The sequence below is a fragment of the Cheilinus undulatus genome, linkage group 3 (assembly GCF_018320785.1).
Source record: "Cheilinus undulatus linkage group 3, ASM1832078v1, whole genome shotgun sequence".
NCBI classification, from domain to species: Eukaryota; Metazoa; Chordata; class Actinopteri; order Labriformes; family Labridae; genus Cheilinus; species Cheilinus undulatus.
The window spans coordinates 26914839-26931272 of record NC_054867.1 but is presented as its reverse complement, the minus strand read 5'-3'; the positions used below and the strand labels follow the sequence as shown (position 1 = coordinate 26931272).

At 36.7% G+C, this 16434-nt stretch overlaps 2 protein-coding genes across 2 annotated transcripts in view; one reads left to right on the top strand and one right to left on the bottom strand.

Annotated features, from left to right (window-relative positions):
• rbms2a (RNA binding motif, single stranded interacting protein 2a) overlaps positions 1–4099 on the top strand; it is a 53620-nt gene extending 49521 nt beyond the window's left edge. Inside the window, exon 14 of the mRNA XM_041783186.1 lies at positions 574–4099. The gene's annotated coding sequence lies outside the window, so the exon portion shown is untranslated. The remainder of the gene's footprint in view (positions 1–573) is intronic.
• A 3535-nt stretch (positions 4100–7634) lies between these two features.
• Positions 7635–11056, bottom strand: faim2b (Fas apoptotic inhibitory molecule 2b). The gene is made up of 12 exons (XM_041783783.1): positions 11042–11056; positions 10423–10471; positions 9988–10055; positions 9843–9907; positions 9705–9758; positions 9151–9201; positions 9007–9046; positions 8560–8597; positions 8377–8464; positions 8173–8268; positions 7883–7936; positions 7635–7784 (listed from the first exon to the last, which is right to left on the bottom strand). Exons 1-12 carry the CDS (start codon positions 11054–11056, stop codon positions 7635–7637), a joined length of 768 nt encoding a protein of 255 aa, XP_041639717.1.
• Between the last annotated feature and the right edge of the window lie 5378 nt (positions 11057–16434).

The window sequence follows — 16434 nt, the reverse complement described above, 5'->3', positions numbered from 1 at the left end:
CGGCATGGTAGGTTGATGGTCGGGTAATATGATTTGGTGTCGAAAAAATTTCAGTCAAAAGATTTTTTTTTGCTTTTTTTTTTTTTTTTTTGCTTTAATCCCTGCTTGCAACAATCCTGTCTCTGAGCTCTGCAGGCAGCTCCTTAGACCTCATGGCTTAGTTTTTACTCTGGTATCCATTGTCAGCTGTGATGACTTCAACAGAGACATCTACCCTTCCGAATTATGTCCAAATAATTTGATTTACCACAGGTGGACTTCAATCAAAGTGTAGAAACATCTCTGAAAAGATCAAGAGAATGGGAGGAACCTGGGCTACATTTCAAGGGTTTTTGCAAAGGGTCTGAATATGTCATTGTTATATTTCCATTTTTCTCAACAGATAATGTTTGGGAACCACTGCCCTAGGATCCTTGAAAAAAAAAACAGGCTGTTTATCCATTTAAAGATTTTTACAAACATGATGCCAGTACTTGTTGTATATGAGCAAAAAGACAGAGTCATGACTTATGTGTCCACAAACAATAAAGCAGATTCAGTTTATTAATTCTGAATTGTGTCTGTGTTTTGTAGCTTCCAGCGGGATGGGGCCGAGGAGACGAGATGAATCCAACCAAAGAGGATTCAGCTAAAAGACAACTGTGCTCCATCAGCAAGCACCGGGACTTTAACATGGATAAGAAAAGGAACATGTGTGTGTGTGTGTGTATGTGTGTTTGTGGGTGTGTGTTTGTGTGTATGTCTGTATTTTTATTTTTTTTTTAAGAAAAAGGACAACCCTCACACTATTGGACTATCCTGCTCACATCCTCAAGAGTTTATCAACCAAAGGTTGGAAATCTTCCTCACAGAGGCTAAGATCTATTTTGCTTACTGAAAAAGGAACATAACAAGAAGCTGAAAAAAATTGGAAGAAAGGAGGAAAGACACAGAGCATTATTTTTGTGCACCTAATGTAACAGATTCTTATTTTTAAAAAAGCATTCTGGATGTTTCAGGGTGATTCAAGGAAGAGTTGAAACACAATGTGTCTTTTATTTTTTTGTAAAATATGCAACTTTTGATGTTTTATTTCCTGATGTCTGTTGTTTGATGTTCTATTTGCAGCAGCGGGGACAACAATTTGTACAGATTTCAGAACTTAGACATTTTGTTGGTCTGATGAGCGGAGTCATTAACCGTTTAAAGCTACTTCTTCCTGTAAGTGCTGCAGAGATTTCTACTCATGCACAGAAAATATGAACTTTGTTTATAGTTTAGACAGTTTTTTTTTTTTTTTTTTTTACTTTCAACCATTCTTCCATATGTGAACAAAAGACAATCAATTATTTCTATTTATATTGAATTATAGTTCTATTTTTTAGAGTTTTTAGATCATTCAAACATACCTTTATAGAAAAGAAGTTATTTAATACTGAAGTCGTTAAAGACAAGATGAAATGGACTCTAATGGATTTATACCTAACATCTTATATTGGCTCATGAAATCACATCAAAATGTCCTTAGAAAGAAACCTATTCATGCTTAAAAGTGTTCTGGGTTTTTTTTAAAGTACCTCTTAGTTACGTCCGTGTCCATGAGAAGTGGTTTTAAGCGGTTTTATTGTGGCAAACCTTCAGGTATCATCAAATTCATCCTCTGCTGAAGGAATGAAGACAACCTGCTTCAGATTTGATTTGTTACTGAGAGATTATGTGTACAAAGAGCAATGCAGTTACTAAGTTAAGATGTAGTTTAGTAAAGCAATGAGGGAAATCAAATCGAGGACTAACACCATCCCTAAGAATAATTTGTTTGAAAGGAAAGGGAGCTGTAAGTCTTTTTTTATGCTGCTGTTGTCACCTGAGTTTGATTTTCTGTCTGATTTTTAGTTTTTAGAAAGTTCAATGTTCTGTCTTCTCTTTTGTCTGTCACTTGAAAACTTTTCAAGCTAATTTGCCTTATTTTTGATGAATTTATCTTTGAAGTAGATTGGATTTTAGCTTTTAGAACTAGCTTTTTATAGAGTAGATGGTAGTTTTTTTTTTTTTCTCCACCTGGGGATTGACGCCGTTTTTCTTGTGCACATTGATTTTTCTCTTGTTTTGTTTTCACACAAATTTCTGTTCTAAACCTCATGTCCTCTGTCTTCATGTTGTGTCGGGCCTGTTTGTAGAAAGCCTTTAGAAGTGGAACCAAACAATGACTTTGTTGAAGATTCTAACTGGTGCTGCATCTGTATTGTGTGGCTCAGAGAGGCTTTGTATGAAAAGTCCGAGTAGGTTCTGACAAGTCCATCCAAATATGTTGATCTTTAATTTATACAGACATCATAAACTGTAGATATGTAGATACTAGAAATCGTGGTTTTCCTAAAGGACTGCTCACTAGACCATGGAAGTGCCATTAAAGACGATTCTTATTGCCTTTAGTGAGACAGCTCGTCTGAATGACTTGTGAGTGATCCAAGTTTCTGCAAAAACGATTTGAAGCGAAGCCTTAATGTTTTCTCTTTGGATTAACTGCCTCATGTCTCATAGGATTGACAGTTGGTTGTAAATACTATCAAAATGACAGCAGGCTTGTTTGAATGCGATCAGGTTGGTAATCATGTCAGTCAAGTTAGCTGTAAGGTTGCAAGGTGCTTTTCCTTCCTGCTCCTCAACCATCCATATTTAAAATCCAGTGAAAAAACACCAGAGTGTGATGACGTCTTTCAAAGCTCGCAGTTTGATGATTCTGTTTTTGTCTTCATGTTTTTCTTCACGTTTTGCTGAATTTCTACTCATTTCCACAACCAAAGATGTTGTCACCACCCATCATTTTAAGCTCTCTGTCACTGAATAAAACACTTCTGGTTCTGATGAATGGTAACATGCACTACCTTGTCCAAATTATTAGAACAGTTGAAGTTTTTTTCAAAATAGGGGCACTGCTCTGAGAAGTACAACAAGGAACACCTCAACTTTCCTTATATATACTATAACTGTTCATTTAAGTGCATGTTGACACTCACCATGAACTTTTCCTCGAGGAATACACACCAGTTTCAGACATGAGAGCTAACTCTGTAAATAGTCTTTCTTTTCACTTCTTTTGTTTCTTCTTCTGTGTTTTGTGATCTTTTTTTATGATTTATGACCTGTCCAGAAAACACAGCGATAAGCAAGTTGTTCAGATTCAGTGCACCATGAAGGAAAATGTCATGGATATTGTTTATATGCTTAGAGAAATGATATTCCATGTATTAGCCATCACTTTTAATACAAAAAACGGTTTTTGAAACTATGAAATGACCACTTGTTACAACTTCGTGTCTATTTATTTTTTCTTTTTAACAAAGAGATTATTTTAAAGCAAATTTGAGGCTACAAAAAAAGCATTAAAAAAATTTTTGAATCCTAAAATCTGATAAAAATTTTAGGACTGCTTGGATCAATGGTGTGCATGTAGACAGCACACAAAATCTGAAGAAAAAAAAAAAAAGCTTGCACTTATTTTTTCAGTCCACATCAATTCGATATGCCTTTTTGTCAGTAATATCCATTTAATGGCTTATTTCATAGATTCAAAATGTTTTGCTGCTAAAACAGGATTTCCAAGCCGGTGCTTAGATGATTCCTAGTCTGGATTTTTAAAATGTGCCTGTCTATTTTAATTGGGTGATGACAGAGAATCCATTAGTTGTATGTTTGTGATAAAGGCATCATGATATAGATAATACACAGAATAGTAGGTTCCCTATCATTTTGCTAAGTGGCAGATTAAATGGCTCATGTGAACAATCAAAAATGTTGTCTAAAGACGGCATTTTTGAACATGGAATTTTCATAAAAATAGCCTCACTGTATCAATAATGTTTTTGTGAACCCCAAACATTTTGGAAATCCTCCAGGCTCATCTCACTCCCTGCTTGTGAACAGTTTTCTTATTTATACAACGACTCATTTTGTACAGTTTTGTTAGAGGAAAGAGGTTTTGATATTTGGTTATTTTGCAAAGCCACTTGGCTACTTTTGTCTTCCTGTGCCAGAGATGCTAAACTGTCTGTAACTTGTGTTTTTTTATTGATTGAGATAAGATTTTCTTTCTTTCTTGGTTTTCTCTTTGAATTTGAATATGTCAATTTTTTCTTTTTTTTTTTTTTTTTTAATAAAAGCCTTGTTTCAATGGACAGGTGATCTCTGTTTTATGTCTGATTATTAGAGTTGAGGGGCTTCATCACTGACAACAGGTGAGTCTTGAGGGTTCAGATGCAGTAATGATTGATCAAGTTTCAGCCCAGGTTTTTTGAATGCTATAACACTACTTTTGTGTGGTCTAAAGTGCTGTAAAAACTATTACCACCTTCCTAGTTTCTTTGTCACAATTATATGTTTCAGATTATCAAACAAAATTTTATCTTTGACAATATTTGACCCACCTGGTCCTACATAATGAAGTAAGAGTTAGTTAGAAAAGCAAACTTTAGCTGAAGCCAATCGAGAGAAGAGCAAAAACAACTTTTGTGCCGAGAGAAGCTGTCAGAGAAGCTTTGCTCTTCTCTGATAAAGAAACATAACCAGTTCTCATAAAATTACCAATGACCTGTTTTGTCAGTGTGTTTTGGGTCATTTTCTTGCTGCACGATGAAGGATCTCCCAAACAGTTCGGTTGCATCTTTCTTTAAATTGGCAGACAAAATGTTTCTGTAGACTTCTGAGTTCATGTTGCTGCTGCCATCATGTGTTGCATCATCAATGAAGATTAATGAGCCCATCCCACTGCACGGCGGTGCAGGGGTAAGCACTATTGCCTCACATCAAGAAGGTCCCTGGTTTGCTTCCAGGTCAGGGCCTTTCTGTGCAGAGTTCGCATGTTCTCCCGCATGCAGGCCTGAGTTCTCTCTGAGTACTCCGGCTTCCTCCCACTACCAAAAACATGCTCATTAGGTTAATTGGGGACTAAAATTGGCTGTAGGTGTGAATGTGAGTGTGCCTCGTTGTCTGTCTCTATATGTCAGCCCTGCAATTGACTGGCAACCAGTCCAGGGTGTACCCTACCTCTTGCCCAATGATAGCTGGGATAGGCTCCAGCCCCCCCGTGATTCCAAACGGGATAAGCGGTATAGAAAATGGATGGATGGAGCCCGTCCCAGAAAAAGCCATGCAAGCCCAAGCCATGACATTACCACCACTGTGTTTCACAGATGAGCTTGAATGTTTGGTATCATTTTCTTTTAGTGTATAAAGCCCTACACTTGCACATAAATACAAACACTTAATACACACAATTGTGCATACATAATTTAAATAACCAAACAGAAGAGCTCATTATTTACCACCTTATGCACTGAAGACACTGTACATTTGCATGTGTTCATTTCATGGATTTATTTATACAATAATTACAGAATTCAACACAACTAACTGTCCTCAAAAATTTAGAATCTATGTGATTTCACTCTACAGTTAGAGCATTTCTAGTAACAATAGTAACTTTTCTATGACATCCAAAAGGCCACATTTGAGTCACAATATCAATTGTAACTGATCTCTAATAACTAAAGTATGGTTTTAAAGTATATTTAATATATTGTATGCTGTATATATATGTGTTCTTCATTTGGTTAGCATTTTTTCTTAGCTTTCAGATTCCACACAAACTGTATTTTTAACAGAAACACCCATACTCAAGCTGAACTTTTTATATGAAAATATTTTACACTTATAAAGGAAAACATGAAAGTGTCATCTATGACGACATGTATTAGAAACAAGTATAAAACAAACTGAGAGGTGTCTACAAAGGTAACAGACACTGTTTACAATAACAGCGCAGGTGTCTAGAATATTCTCATTTTTGACCCCATGTTGGATAAAAATATGAATGAACAAAGGAAAACTGATCCAGTCTGTGACACCAAAACTGTTTTTGTTGGGTTATGTACTTCCAGCTCTGGTCAGTGTTTAAACCATAGACTGTATACTAAGATGGGAAGAGAATCAGCATCCTCCTGACAGACTGACTAGAGTGCAGGTCACAAGTCAGATCAATGTATTTTTTGGTCCAACACACTTCAAAACGATGGAATCTGTTATAAAAATCAATAGTATCAGAAAGTATTTGATCTGTAAAAACATTTCAGCTACTTAGTTATATTTTTAACTGTGAGCATCTGTGAGTGAAAAAGAGAGCACTGTCTTCATTGCAAAAACATGTTGGCAACATGTAAGACAGGAGTTTAGGTGCTGTTTTTAAAAAAGACAAACTGGGTCGCCTTGATTTGGATTTTTGGTGTTGAGATACCAAAACAGATATCAATATTAGGGCTGAACAGAATTGGAAAGAAATTAAATTGTGATATCTTTTCTTAACTTGACATGCCAGATAGACTGTTATCCCTGTATGCACTGCATGGGGTGTATTATAAATCCATCTGGGCAATCGGCCATAGTCTGTGTTTGGGAAAAGGCAGAACCTTTGAAACAATGTTTGGAAGGTGATCAAACAAACGATTGGTCTGTCACATTTACTACTGGCCAATCAGAGCAACGAGGTATATGTGCATGCGAGGCCCTGCTAAGTAAAACGCATAATGTGTGCTTGATTGGTATCCACCGTCGTTGGTCACTATTGGTGAAACCAGTTGGTAAATAAAACTCATGCTGAAATATTCAGTGTGGCTCTTTGCTCTTCTTTCAATAAAATAATGTGGTTTAGTACTTATAAACTGCCGCTATAGCTACATCTGTACTAACTGGTGGCAGCTGTTGTTTACTGACTTTCAGTGAAACTAAACCATGCCCATCACCACTGGCTCTTTCTCCTCAAACACTGCTGATTGGGATGTGAATTCTATGACCTGGCACAAGCATTTCAGACTGGGGCTCTACAAGATGGATCTGCCCTATGACAGACGGAATCTGGCCAACCCATCAGCTTTGCAAGGTTATCTTTTCTTTTTATGATGTATTGCAACATTTTGAGATAAAAAAAAAATGTAACCAGAAAAATGCAGTGCCCTTTATGTACAACAAATCCATTATAAATCAAAGTTCTGTATTGGCCTAGAATAATTGGAGCGTCATGCCGTTGTATCTGTGATGGCAGCAGCATCAACTGTAGTCAGAACGTTGTAACATAGAGACACAGTGACTCTGGAAGCACAGTGCTCAAGTCTCTGACTGCTAATGGTGATGTCAGATAGTGTTTTGATCATAATTGATTATAAAACAAGAGAATTTGCAGTTTGGTTTTCTTCAAACAAGACAGAAATGGCAGCATGGCATGTTTCAGGTCATGTGACTCACACATGCCTGTGAATATTGCATGTGTGCACATTGCTGTCAAAGTTGTAAAATGATAAATTGTTCAGCCCTTATAAATATTTTTTATTTCTAATAGAATCAAACCTAAATTTTAAAAATCTGGCAAAGTGACATCTTTTAAACACACGGTGCAGTGTCGGCTAAGCCAGGACACAGTCACAGAACCAGCCACAGGATTATATCAGTAAGATTACACAACCAAAAGCTAAGAACAAACAAGCTGTTCTTACTTCAAAGAAAAGGAGCAATCTCCCTATAATGGTTCAGTAAAATGTATAGCCCTGCTGTCATCTTGTATATGAAGGGAATAAAACCAGGTTGAGTTTCTAGTGTCGCTGAGGGTTTTAATCGCGACCTCCTCCCATGATCTGTAATAGGAAACTGAACAGGTAGATAATGTCCAGGTAGATGCTGAGTGTGGCAAAGATATATTCCTCTGGACTTATAGTGTAACGCTTATTCCCAAGGAGCATCTGAGTATCAAATGCAAGGAACTGTAGCAGAAAGAGAAGCAGACAGAGAAAGATGCTATTAATGATTTAAAACAAACATGTTAACATTGTGTTTTTTTTATACTGTATCTGATTCTTACCAAAGTAAAGAGGATGGCTCCTAACACAGCATAGGTGGCATGTAACCATGGAACCTGTAATACAAAGTAAAAAGCATTACAAAACCCAGGTAATAAGGATCGAAGGAGGCTAATTGAAGAAAGAAAGTACAGAGCACCACAAGATTATCTTCAAGGCTAATCCCTCCTCACACACCCAAATACGGTCAACAGCACCTGAGGCATTAAGCCGTACATGCTGTTTAGCTAACTGCTTAAAACCATTTCTAGAAAGGTGTGTACGCTGAAAGGGCAAGGGGTGGGGGACTTACATATCCAAATGGGACAACAATGGAGATGGTAATGGCACAGAGAAGCATGACCATGCACAGAGAAAACAGGACACCTTGATAGGATGTGACATCAATCTGCAACAACAAAAAAACAAGCAAGAGATGGATTTATTTATGCTTTTTGTGTGTCTGTTTTTGTAATTGAAAAGCAGTTTGAAGTGTGGTTGAAGCTGCTCTCCTCACCTTGCTCTGGAAGCTGAAGATGGTGACAGAAAGACACACAATAGCAGTGATTCCCAAACACAGGACCACTGACTTGGTGTTATAAAAGCTAGAGAAGGAGAAGAAAATGATAATTACAGACTTTTCTTCTTAAAATGCTTGGACAAGCTGAAACTAAAAAAAAGACGCAACATGTTTATATACCTTGACACAAATCCCATCATGAAGGCCATGCTCAAAGTCTGAGGGAAAAGTAAAAACATAGTAAAAAAAAAAGTCAGCCTGTGTATGGATTGTATGGTGAAAGGTACAGTATGTAAACTTAAGAACAGTAGTGCCATCTAACAGTTGTGACCGTGGAAAATTAAAAAAACAGTGCAACTGCTATTTGGGCCCTTCTGTGGTACTGTAGAAACACAGCCGACTTCACTGGGGGGGGGCCCTCCTTATCTATTAATAAAATATTATGTCAAATTAATGAAAATCAATTTTTACAATCAGGTAAGTAAACACCCAAAACATACTTATAAGAGCTATGTTCCATTTTTACTATGTTTCCCTGCTAAGTTCTACAGTAGTTTACACACTGTACCTTTAAAAGCAGAATGTATTTCATTTAATTGTGTTGTTATTATAAAGATGGATACTCACAAAAAGAACTAACAAAATTATATTCCAAGGAAACTGTCTCCTGTTAAGATAACAAAAATCATCAAAATATATTTTTACTTTCATATATCAACATCCATTTTCTACATGCTTTAATTAATACTTTGGCTAATTATACAAGCATACCTCAGGTCTCCACAGCAAGTCAGGGCAATATAGGTGGCAAAGAACATCAAACTGTCAAACAAAGAGGAAAATTATTCAGATTTTTTCAAACAAAGTACCAGAAAAAGGCACAAATACTATGGGAGTTTCGATGTGTTTCCCCTGGGGCTGTCAAGATTAGGCGAGTTAATCACGATTAATTAGGGTCCAAAATTTTGTGCACAAATATTTAAAAATTTTTTCCCCCATTGCTCTTTAATGCCTCATTTCACTTTAAAATCTCACAGACAGCTCACTGGACGAGTCAGAAGTCATCTGCACCTTTACAATGATGTTTTTTTTCATTTTCAATCCATAGCAAGTTCCTTTTTCTGTGGTTAAGTCTGTTTAAATCTTTGATCTACCTCTAAAAGTAGGTTTGAATCCAAACAGGAAGTCAGTTATCTTTAGTTTTAAAAAATCCAAAATGCCAAAGATGTAAAATAATGGAATTTTAAAATGCTATAAAAGGGGTGCGATTAACTACAGAAATACAGTGATTAATCGTGATAACATAATCTTTTGATAACACTTACTAAGATGCCATGTACAAGCCAGGATGAGTCTGAATATAAAACCTCACAGGTGCGCTGTGGAAAAAAAAATAGAAGCATTAAATTCATGTTAAAATAAATATTAGACGAACATACACCTTTATTTCTACTGACACTTACCAAAATGAGAATAAAGCCACGATTCCCACTGTCACAAGCAGCTGGACCATGAGGATGGCGTAGACCTATAAGAAGAGATACACCCTGTCACAGCACTGAAAGTGTTGCTATGATGGGGTTTTGTCTGATGTAAATGTTTCAGTACCTTCCTGATGAAGGTCTGCCTGATGGTCTTGTCGTCCCAGACAAATTGGGCCTCCATCTCTCCATAGCCTGGAGAGGGGGACAGGGAGGTGGTATGAGATTAATCTTAAATAATACGGCAGAATTTTTAAGACAAATGAGGTCAGAGAGCAGAGGGAAATATGAGTCACTTTTTTATCATAAGTTTCAGCAATTTTAACAACTTTAACACTAGAGCTAAAAGGTATAATACTATGACCAACAATAAAGAGTGGAAACTGAAAATGAAAGAAGCAACATTTACCAACAAGTATTATTATTTTATAAAAAAAAGATCAAACAGTTGTTTGCTGTGTACAATAAAGATATCCGTCATAAGAAGACATACTATAAAAGCTATCACAAGTGCAGATTTACAGTTCAAGAATGTCAGTCAACCATAAGAGAGCTTGTTTACCTGCTGTTGCCTCTTGATAAGTGGGAGGCTCATTATCATCAACCACCTGCTGGGATAGAAGTACTGTGTTAATAGGACCATTACAGCATTTTAATGAGATTCATATGGAGCAGAAATTTCTTTCCTTTTATTTAAAAAAAAGGAAAAAAGCAAACACAGCGTGCTCTAACAGCATATAACCAAATACTGGGTCTACTTTCAGCAAACTTCTCTGCAGTAAAAGCTGCCTGTTCACAACTTTCCATCAGAAATTTCTCAACAAGGCTGCTTCCATGTTTCTTTACTTCAAAGGATTAGCATGGATACGATGCGCCTCCATCTTTCCATGGCCACTGATAAAACTACAATGGTACAGCGATACCAATTTTGTAATGAAATGCACTCACTGACAATCATAGTACCTTATTTAATCCCTTCTTATCTTTTGGTTGATGATTTTCCCTAGTCGTAAGGTGATAATTTGTCCTTCTTTAATCCATCTAAATTCATTATGGCTTAGGATTTCAAAAGGTATCTTGAGAATTGTATCAAATGACATACAAATAAATGTTTATATGAATTATTCATTAGAAATCATATTCTGAAGTGTTTCAATAAGGCAAGAAAGCCAAAAACATACCTTTCCCTTTTTCATGATTGTTCCTCTTATGATGCTGAAGAAGACTCTTCTTTAATCACAGGTCAGGTGAAATGATCTGTAGACAGTCCTGTAAATCCAGTGTTTATAAAGGAAACAATCCAGCTCGGTTCTCTTGTTACACAGTGTTTGCGTGGTCGCGAGCAGAAATGTTGTCTGTAGAATAGATGCTGCTCTGAATTTATCTCCCGCCTGCGGATTACACTGAAGCTTTAAAGGCCTCCATGTGGTTAATCTCTTTCTAACCCTGATCCTGTGCCACCCCTGTCATCGGTCTAGCAAGGACATTCTAGCAAAGTCCAGGTAGGCTGAAACACTGAGACTGTACCACTACAATTACAAAACAGGGGTGTAGTTTATGTATTTCTTAACTGGCGTAAACCCAGTTAATCATCCTAGTTCCCAAGAATCAGAATGACTCAAAACAGTTACATATCATAATTACATATACATTAGGTAAGTAGTTTGCTCCATTTCAAGGAAGAAAAATAAGGCTAAGACATATACAATTGATTTAATAACCAGCTTTTTAATTAGAAATTTAATGGAAAAACCTGTGATAAAAAAACAAACCCTGCACATGTAGATCTGATCATTTACAGAATTGACACCAAGGTGCTTACAGAGTTCCTTCTAAGGTTATCCTGATACCTGAGTTTTAATCTTTGATATGATCCAAAGTCAAACATTACTGATACCTGCAAAAAGAAGAAAAAATGACTTCCAGATTACTTGCAAATAAACTCCATGATAGAAATGGTAGTAAAGTGGAAAATCTGAGGTACTCTGATGTAATAACTCATGTCTTTCTATGCCTATTATGTTCTGGTATAGACATGATAGAAGGAGGTAATGGAGTTGAAACGCGTGGACATCCCTGTTCAATAAAGGAGTTTTACTACATCTGAGTGCCTCAGATTTTCGGTTAACTGTCATTTCTACCATGGACTGTATTTGAAAGTAATCTGGCTAGTTATTTTTTTTCTTCTTCTTGCATTATATCCTTTTCCTCTTATCCTGAAAACTGCCTGACCCTGGTTACAATGTTCTAGACATGTTTGACCCCATGTACCCCTCACCCTCTTTTTTACCTATACCTGTTTTGATAACATGGCAAGAAAAAATTTTCCAAGTTCAAAGGCATCAAATGTTAGCTATTGTTATTTTCAATCACCAAAAAAACAGACAAACTTCTCCAAACTGCCTAAGATCCACAAATACATTGGCAAATTTTAGTTATTTTTTTAAGAATCAGAACTTCTTAATAAAATGGATAATTAAATTAAAAGAGATACTGTTTTAAACATGGTTAGAAAACTTTTAAAATGATCAAAGTATCGCAAAATTATAACAACCTTGGTTCTTTTGCATCCAATCTGTCATCATGTTTGCGTTTGTATATTTTTGTATGACACTGGAGATCGGGTTGTATCTATTTGTACATTATAATGGCCACAACAATTGTCTAATGAAGACATGAGATCATTTTTTTTTTTGTAAGAGACTGATTTGGTAACAGGTTCATCAGACTAATGAGATTAAAGTTAAGATCATTACGTAGCACACACATAACCTTAAATAATACGATTTACTGACAGAGCCACCTTTGATCTACTTTTGTAAATATTCATTTAACTGTGCTCTGCAAGATCAGGAGGCCAGCTGGACAGAGTGTAATGTGTTACCTCTAGGATTACTATTACTATTACTGTTTAATAAATTTGCCCCAATATACTAGTAGGTCAGAAAGTATAAAAAGAGGAGGAAATGTCAGTATTACTGAAGAGTTTAAGTTATTGTGAAAGAGAACATTACAAGTGAGTATGGAGCTTCTGATCAGATTTTCACAGATAAAACTGCCTCTTCTTGTAGGATCTTTGCTGAGTTCCAAACTGGCTGAGAGGGATCTGGTGAACACACCCTTACCCAATTTCATTTGGAAATCAAAGTCCCAGAGGCTGAGGGAGAATCTGAGAAGCGCAGAATCCAAGGTGCTTGAAGTCCAGTGTTTTCAGTTTCCACAGTCAGTAATGGTTTGGGGTAACACGCCATCCGCTGCTGTTGGTCCACTGTGCTTTATCAAGTCCAGAGTCAACACTGTCAGCCATCTACCAGGAGATTTTAGAGCCCTTCATGTTTCCATCTGCTGAGAAGCTTTATGAAGATTCTGGTTTCCTTTTCCAGCAGGACTTGGCATCTGCCCACAGTGAAGACAACACTACCAGAAACTGGTTTGCTGACCATGATATTACTGTGTTTGATTGGCCAGCCAACTGGTTTGACCTGAACCCCGTAGGATCACTCTCAGGTGTTGTCAAGAGGAACATGAGAGACACCAGTCAACAATTGAGATGAGCTGAAGGCTGCCATCAGAGCAACCTGGGCTTCATAATACCCCAGCAGTTCCACAGACTGATGGAGCCATACCCTGTCACATAGATGCAGTAATTTGTGAAAAAGGGGGTCAAACCAATTACTGAGTAAATAAAAAAAGAATTATTTTCCAGATGGTCAACATCATTGTATTGTAAATCTTTTTTTGGACTGGTTTTGTGCTATTCTATTATTTTGAGATAGTGGATTATTGATTTATGTGAGCTGTTAGCTCTAATCATCAAGATTTAAACAAAAATGTCTTGAAATATTTCAGTTTGTTTGAGATTGATCATATAAATAGAGAGAGGAGGATAAACTTTTCATGATATTCTTTTTTTTTTTTTTAGTTGCACTTGTAAATTTGACATTTTTGACTAATCCAAAGACCCCTGTCTGGATGGGAACTCTTGTCCTGTCACGTTTGATTGCACACCTGGGGTGTGAGCAGCAACAGCCACTATCTTATGCAACATTTCATGTGGTAATTTTCAAAAAGTAGTGCTCTGAGTGGCAGTGCAAAAAGTTGAAGGAAGTTTGGAAAACGCTGGATAGTTATTGTTCTCCCACCTAACACCACGCTGCCAATAATACTCTTTCCTCAGGAATTACCACTGGCAGTGACATACATGGTAACCCTTCGCCAAATCTCTGCAATAAGTTTATAACGTACCGGAAACGTAACTCCACGAAAACGGCAGCTAAACCAGTCTGTTGGACTCATGGCTGAGACAGCTCCATGGAAAAATCTTCGCATCTACAGCCGTGTTAAGCTAGCTCGCTAGCCAGTAACCGGAGTGTTTCAACAGAAGCAGGACAGCGACTCTCCACAGGTACTACTCTTGTCGGTCAAAACAGACCAATTTGTGGCCAATCCTCCTTCTTCTTCCTCTTAGGTTGTAGACAGTTGGCATCCAACGACTCTCGTTGTTTTAAACTCAGCCAAGTAAATAGCAAACATGCTGTTTGTTTTGTTTTCTCATAACTGATTTCGCGCCAGAGCCCGCACACCATCCTGTCAACATCATGGACTAGGCTAAACAGAGTTATAACAAGTGATGAAATCTGCATAGAAATACACAGACAAGTGAACTGTTCTGATGCCTTTTCATTGTATGATAGTGTTTTCCACAAGCATGTGTAAGGCAGTAGTGAAATGCAATGGGAGCAAAGACCTGCCAAAAAACACCATAATTCATCAGTGGTCATATTAGGACAATAAAGATGGAATAAATGTTTTATATGTGTACTGGTACAAGTTCAACTACAAACTTAATTCTCCCAAGTTTCTCTGTCAGGCTACAATGGCAGCACAGGAAATGGGAAACAATTGACCGGAAGTCCTCTAGGTTTTCACCACGCAGCAAAAACTCACTTTTTTTTCTCTGTATTATTATTTATAACATTTAAATAAGCCATTTATGAATTCAAGTAAGTATTTGGATGTAGTATTACACATTTAGCTTTATTCTTGATAAATAAAATCAATAGTTTAGAAATACCATTGTTGAGGATACACTTTGATGAACAGATTGGTGCTGCTAGCTGTCTGTTGTTGAATCTCCAGCTAATTCAGTCACTTTTAGTTGTTGGTATTTGGCCTTTGAACCTTTTTCAATGCCAATATCAAACAGATTTGGCTTGCAGTTTACTGTACCAATGGTTGGCTCAAGAAGTCTGTGTCAGCTTTTTCTTTGAGTAATACTATATTATTTAGCATGTGTCTGTGTCTGTGCTAGCCTAACTTTTAAGACAAACTTGCCAGGGTTCCCAGGACTACTGATGGGTTGTTTATGAACAAGCTGCTTCAAAGAGCTGACTCTTTTCTCCACACTGCTCTCTCCACACAGGACACACTAAGCATAAAGGATTCATACTTGATGTTTTAACAATAATGTTTTATATTAGGTGTGTCACACAGCCCAGCAAGGTTTAGTGGAGGCAGTATATCTCCAAAAATAATTACATTATATTTTCATTATTCAAAACATTTAATCATAATTGGAGTAAAACATAAGAACAAATATCAGTCATATGCTAAGATATTGCTAAATTTGACAGGTCAAATGAAGCCAAAGTGGTACGAAATGAGGTGCTGACTGACTCAGACCTGACTACTTGCTGAGCTGAGCCAAATGACCCAGATCACTTAAAAAAATACCATAATTCCCATCACTACTCAGAAAATCCTTTCCTATAGATGTTCGTTACTAAGAAGGAAATAGTTACTCAAATAGTGCATATTAGCTATGTAGCTCTATATCTGAAATATTTCTATAGGTTCATGTAGGGCCACAACAAGGGAAAAGATTCTGGCCAGCAAAAAAATTCTGTAATTTTATTATTTAACAAAAACAACAAGAGCAAAATCTGAGTCAGATGCAAGCTTTAATAGATGGAAGTTCTCAAAAGCAAATGACATACATCTTTGTTGCCACCAGGTGGCGTTAGCAGATAAGAATCGAAAGCTGAGATGATTCTTCAAAGAATTTATGCAATCCGCTATAAGTTAGTTAGAATAGTATTGTTCGGATACCTTTATCTTTTGCCGTAGTGTTTAGGGAGGTACAGTAAACATTTGGAGCACTGGAGAAAGACTCAAAAAATAGTCTGTTTGAATTTTGATTGTAGGCTGTAAGGATTTTTTTGTTACGCTACATATATAACACATACTTCTCGTGTTCAATCACACACCTCCAACCATAGTTTTTACAAAGTAGATCTAAAGTAATTATAATGCCTATATGTTTGAATGCCATTTTATTATCTTTATGTTGATTAGCAAGCGCTTTTTTTGATGCCGTCACATATTCATATCAGCCACTTCACATATTTTTCCATTTAGTGACTCAAATTTGAATAATAAACCAAGCTGTCTTTGTTGAAGTTCGCTGAAATGCAGAATTTGATGTGCCACAAACATGCAGACTCATCATTTTGTAATACTGCTGCATACTCTTCAATGCATCTGACTTTTTTAACCACAGGAAGTAACATTCATT